This window comes from Balaenoptera physalus (assembly GCF_965194825.1).
Source record: "Balaenoptera physalus genome assembly, chromosome: 5".
NCBI classification, from domain to species: domain Eukaryota; kingdom Metazoa; phylum Chordata; class Mammalia; order Artiodactyla; family Balaenopteridae; genus Balaenoptera; species Balaenoptera physalus.
In genome coordinates this window covers 85914780-85920387 of record NC_138884.1, presented here as the reverse complement: position 1 = coordinate 85920387, position 5608 = coordinate 85914780, and the positions used below count along the sequence as shown (strand labels likewise).

General features: G+C 47.1%; 1 protein-coding gene across 5 annotated transcripts in view; it reads right to left on the bottom strand.

Moving 5' to 3' along the window:
• PDS5A (PDS5 cohesin associated factor A) overlaps positions 1-1362 on the bottom strand; it is a 125751-nt gene extending 124389 nt beyond the window's left edge. For 4 of the 5 annotated variants that reach the window (XM_082464144.1, XM_082464147.1, XM_082464146.1 and 1 more), the window contains exons 1-2: positions 1225-1362; positions 189-369 (exon numbers count right to left, since the gene is read on the bottom strand). In XM_082464144.1, coding sequence (XP_082320270.1) covers positions 189-329 — 141 coding nt within the window. In that variant the 5' untranslated portion in view covers positions 330-369; positions 1225-1362. Of the gene's footprint in view, positions 1-188; positions 370-1015; positions 1148-1224 lie in introns of those variants that run through there. The other variant, XM_082464145.1, reaches the window with a different exon arrangement.
• Between the last annotated feature and the right edge of the window lie 4246 nt (positions 1363-5608).

Sequence of the window (5608 nt, the reverse complement as noted above, 5' to 3'; positions counted from 1 at the left end):
TATAGCCAAGATAGAACAATACCTTTCAGAAGCGGTAAAAGAGAAGACGTAAAATATCTAAAAAAAAAAAAAAACCCTGGTCGGTGAAACTCTTAAAGGCCAGGCCCAGCAGAACTGTAATACCACAGGAGAGAGCACCTCCTACCACAAACGTCTGAAATGTGAACATTCTGTCCAGAGGAGCTTACCTTCAGTCGTTTGATCATTTCGTCGGTGGTGATCTTGTCGGTGATCTCCTTTACCCCCGGAGGGTAAGCGATCTTCCCGTCGGCACTCACGACGCCACAGAGAGCAGGGGCAGGCTTGGGCTGCGCGGTCGAGAAGTCCATCCTGGGGGACAACTTTTCTTTCACAGTCCTCTACCGGCCTCTATCGGTCAGAAAACAAAAGTTCAGCGGGAAAGGGACGACTTTGTAACCTCTTTTTTCATTTCAAAAATCTCTAATCTGCAAAGGGCCCTTTCTCCCGGGAGGCCGGGGACTCGCGGCGGCCCCGCCACCCGCTCCTTCCCGGGGCTTGGATCCTGGCGGCCGCCGCGCCGCGCCCACCCACGCGGGCCCCTCCAACACCGGGCCCACTGGGCTCTCTGGCACCGGCGGCCGCGGGAAGCGCCGGGCAGCGCCAGGAGTTTCCCAGTCCTCCTTTCACAATGAAATCCACCCCCAAACACCGAAGTCCGAAGTTCGGCGGCTTCGAGAGCCCGGCAAGGCTCCTAAAGCCTCCGCTCGGTCAGAGAGAAGCCTCGAGTCCCCGCCCGGCCGGTCCCCTCCGGGATAGGAGACGCGAGGCCTATAGGGCTCGGCTTAGGCCGCAAAACTAGGGACCCAACAGGACCCACACGCAGCGGCGTCTCCCGGGGACGAACGCCCTTGCCGGGCAGAGCTGCTGAACCCCAGGCGTCCCCGCCACGCTCCCGCCCCTCCCGTGTCCCGCTCCCCCACCCCCGCGGGAGGGGAAAACAAGCCGCCCTCCACCCCGAACCCCAAGCCAGGAAGCGGCTGACGCGGCTCCGCACTTCACATTTTGTTCCTTCAACTTCGGCTGAGGCTCCCCGGCGGCTTCTCTCGCCCCTGGCCACTCGGCGCCGCCGAGGCCTTACCGGCAACTCCGGGCAGCCCCGCCGGGCCTCGATCCCGCGCCCCCCCCCGCCACCCGCTCCGGTCTCCCCTTCCGTCCCCTCCCTCCACCAGCCGAGGGCGGGAGCCGAGCCGCCGCCGCCTTTACCTCCTCCTCATGCGGGCGGAAGGTGCATCGAGCGCCCGGGCCTCTGTCAGGTGGTTGCGCCGCCGCCCCTCTCCGGGCTGCACACAAAGCGGCTCCGCGGGTCCCGCCGCCGCCGCCGCCCGCCCCGGAGCGGCGCTGGGGCTGGCGGTGCCGAGGAGGAGCAGTCGCCGCGGGGGGAGACGCGGGGCGAGTGAGCGCTGGGCGGGGAGACACTGCCGCTCTCCGTCTGGCCGAGGAAGAGCAGCCTTGGAAAAGGCTCCTCCGGGAGCGTGTGCTAGTGTGTTCGCCCCGGAACCCCGGGCCCGCCCGCCGGCACCTCGCGCCGGCCGGGTCCGTCAACCCGGACCCGGACGCCCCTCGCAGCGGCGCGCGCCCGGCAGTCCGTGCTCCGGGCAGCCGGCGCCTCTCGCACACACCGGCCGGTCACGCGAGCGGTGCGAGAGCACGCGAGAGAAGGGCGCGCGCCTCGCTTCCGCCCCTTCCTCCGCAGGCCGTGCCTCCGCCTCCCTCGGGCCTGAGGCGGTGGCGCGTGGGGCAGACAGCGCCGCCACCCGGTTGGCGCCAAGACCTGCCGCGCCGAAAGCCTCCGGGAGGACGGGACCCAAAAGGCGAGCGGAGGAGGAGCCCGGCTGGCGGGAAGCGAACCGGTCCCCGCGGCACTGTGAGGGCAAGCGGGACGAACAGGGCTTTAACTTATGCCGCGGAGATGAGTTCATGACTTTTGGGGTTCATCCTGAGGGACGTGGACGGAAATGGTTGAAAAATGGTGAATTACTTGGTGAAAATGAACTGATTTCCTCCCCAGGGACAGAGGATCTGCAAACTGAGGAAAAGTTTTGCAACATGGCACAACGTGGGCCGCTCATTCTTGTTCCTTCTGACAGCCACCAGAGTTTGCCCTCCCCTCTTTAGATGTCTAAAATTAATATTTTGAAAGCAGCAAAATATGAAAATAGCATTGAGTCGAGTAGTTCTCAAAGAAAGGTCTGAAACGTAGGATCCTGGGCTTCACTCCCAAACCTGGAGAATGAAGATCTATGAGACTGGAATCCAGAAATAAGCGTGTTTACAAATTCGATAGATGGCTCTTGTGAATATAGAATAATTCATTTTTTTTTAAGTGTTAAGTATACCGAAGAATAACTTTATTTCATCCAAAGGAAAGCCCAATGCAGTGGTGTTTGAGCAGTTTAATGTAAAGAAAATTGAAGCAGATGAACCTCAGGAGCACGTACATAATTTCCGAAAATGTAGTTGAAAAAAGAACACAATAATGTGAAATAGCAGGCAGCTCTTGAAACTGACCACTGCCATAGTTTAAAATGATATTCGATTATTTATTTAAATTATTCTTGATGGATATCCATCGGTCTTTTCCACATTCTTCACTTGATCTTAAAAATATTGTAGGTGCTGGGACTTCCCTGGTGGTGCAGTGGATAGGACTCCACGCTCCCAATGCAGGGCGCCCGGGTTCGATCCCTGGTCAGGGAACTAGATCCCACATGCATGCCACAACTAAGAGTTCGCATGCTGCAACTAAGGAGCCTGCCTGCTGCAACTAAGACCCGGAGCAACCAAATAAATAAATAAATATTAAAAATTCTTTCTAAAAAAAAAAAATATAGGTGCTGCCCTCACTGAATTGTTTTTCAGGTATTCCACAAGGGAACAATCATCTTGGAATCTAACACACCACAGCTGCTGATTTGCTACAACTCTGCCCAAAAGTCAGAGCTTTGTTCTTGGGCATTTAGAGTAGCAGGCAGAATCCATTTAAGATTGTCTTCATCCAAACTATGAAATTGACCAAAACCTACACTCTTTTTAGGCTCTTCTCTCACTTATGATTTTTAAAAATCTGTCACATTTAAATAGCTAAAGAGTGCTGCTTTTTGTTTTCATTCTTGCTCTAAGTAATTTACCCATAATTAAATGGAGTTTTGTATATACCCATAAGTTTTAATTTTATACAATGTATTCCTTTTTAATACTGTTTGATTTTATGAGCACGCATAGGATAGTAAGCCCTAAGGATTATAACACATAAAAATGTTGAATTTATATAATTCTAAAATTCAGGAATCCTGAAATCCTTGTTTTTACTTTCTTTTTTTAAAAGTTTTCACTTAGTGTAAATGAGAAGAGGTACATTCATTTGAGCAACAATTGTTTAAAGAAGGCCTATTATACAAGGCATTGTTTTGGGCACTGAGAAAAAAATCTGTAGTGGGGAAGTGGACAAACATCCCTACCTGTTGTGGTAGAGCTTAAGTTGTTTGGGGAGAGATAGACAAAAAAAATAAATAAATTGCTCTGGAAGAAAATAAAGTAGAGAAGCAGGGGTGGGATGCAGACCACATATAACCTTTTAGGCCTTTGGTCTTTGGAAAGACTTTGGCATGTACTCTGAGATGGGAGTGTTTTAAAAAGAGAAGTGATATTATATGATTTATGTTCTATGCACTAGGCAACCTTTGACAAATTAATCTTTCTGTGCCTCATTTTCCTCATCTGTAAAACAAGGATAATAGTTTCTATTTCAGAGGGTCATTATGAGGGATAAATAAGTTAACATTTGTAAAGTGCCTAGAATAGTAACTGGTACATACTAAGCTCCACATAATTTTTTTAATATATGTAAAATGAAAGAATCACTCTAGCTGCTGGGTTGAAAATAATGTAGAGCTGCAAAAATAAAAGTAGGATAATCAAGTATAAGACAACTGCAAGAATCCCAAGGAGAGATGGTAATAAGAACTGGGTAATAACAGTGGAAGTGATGAAAAATGGTACAAGAAAAAGAGAGGAGTCAAGAAAGCAAGGATGGCTCCAAAGTTTTTGACCTGTGTAACTAGAAGGATGAAGTTACCACTAACTGGGATGGGGAGGACTGTGCTTGGAACAGACTGAGAGTCAGAATGTCTTTTAGAATCTAAGCTATTTAAAAGTTAATTTAACAGTTACTCAGCTCCTGCAGTGGGTAAGGCATTATACTAGGCCCTGGGGAAATATTTAGAAAACAAGAAGACAAAGTCCCTGCTCTTGACAGGATCAGAGTCTAATGGAGGAATCACAGACGTACAACGAAACATAACCAAGGCAAGGCTGTGATTTATACTATAATAGAGATTTACATTATATTGTCTGGGAGCCTCAGAAAGGGGTGCTATGGGAACTTCCCAAAGGAAGGGGCATTTGAGGCTGGGCATTGGAGGGTGAGTTGTTGTGGTGAGTAGTTTTTGTGGGGCGAGCAATAGTTAACAGAGATAACCACAAGGTGAAAAAAGGCCTGGAGGTAATTAAGTGCAATTTCTTTTTGAGGAAAAGACTTTGATGTGATTAGAACAATAGTTGCATAAAAGAGTGGCTTGGCTTTGTGAGACTTACTCTACCCCCACTAAATTTCCATCAGCCCCTCTCCCATATACAAATGTACAAGCATACAATCTATGTACAAAATGGCATCCAGTGCAGCTTCAGGACAAACCCCTAACCCCCTATTTCAATCATACTACCAACCACGAATTCTTCCTACATAGAAATTCTAGATCCAAACTCTAGGGCACTGCAACAGTGGAAATGTTCCACACTTGCATTGTCCAATACTGTAGGTACCAGCCACATGTGACTATAAAACACCTGAAAGGTGGCTACTACAATGGAAGAACTAAATTTTTAATTTAATTTAATTAAAAAAATCTAAGCAGCCATAAGTGGCTAGTGGCTACTATATTGGACAGTGCAGTTCTGGAGTGCAAAGTTTGTAGGAGTGATTGACGGAAGATGAGGGTAGAGGATAAACTGTGTTCACACTGAATGCTGCAGATGTTGAACAGAGTGGTAGTTTCAAAGGATGAATTGGGGTAATAGGAGACTAAAGACGTTTATAGTGAAAGTGAACTAAGGTAAAAATACAACCAAACAGATAAAAATGCAAAAATATTTAAGATATTTAAAGCAGTTTTTAAAAATATGTTTTTTATTTATCTGAAATTCTTTATTCGCTTTTCAATTTAAAATGTAACTAGCTAATTTATCCTGAGTAATTTCACAGATTAAACATTTGAATCTTCCATATACCTCTGGTCACAGAGAAATTTTAACAATACATCATAATTAGTGTGAAACTAAAAAAATGGTACTTTAATTTATTTAAGTGTCTTTCCAGATATCACTGACAGCTTAGCTAAAATTTAAATATATTTAGGCATAGGATAATGATATATCTATCTGTAGTGAATGAAATGAATTTGACATGTTTCACTGATGACTGATGACTAAAAATATGAAGTCTGAATCATTTTAGCCTAGTATGACCAAGATGTTAATGATTAACTTATTTGTCATGGTAATTTAAAGACTTTATTTGAATCCTGTTTAA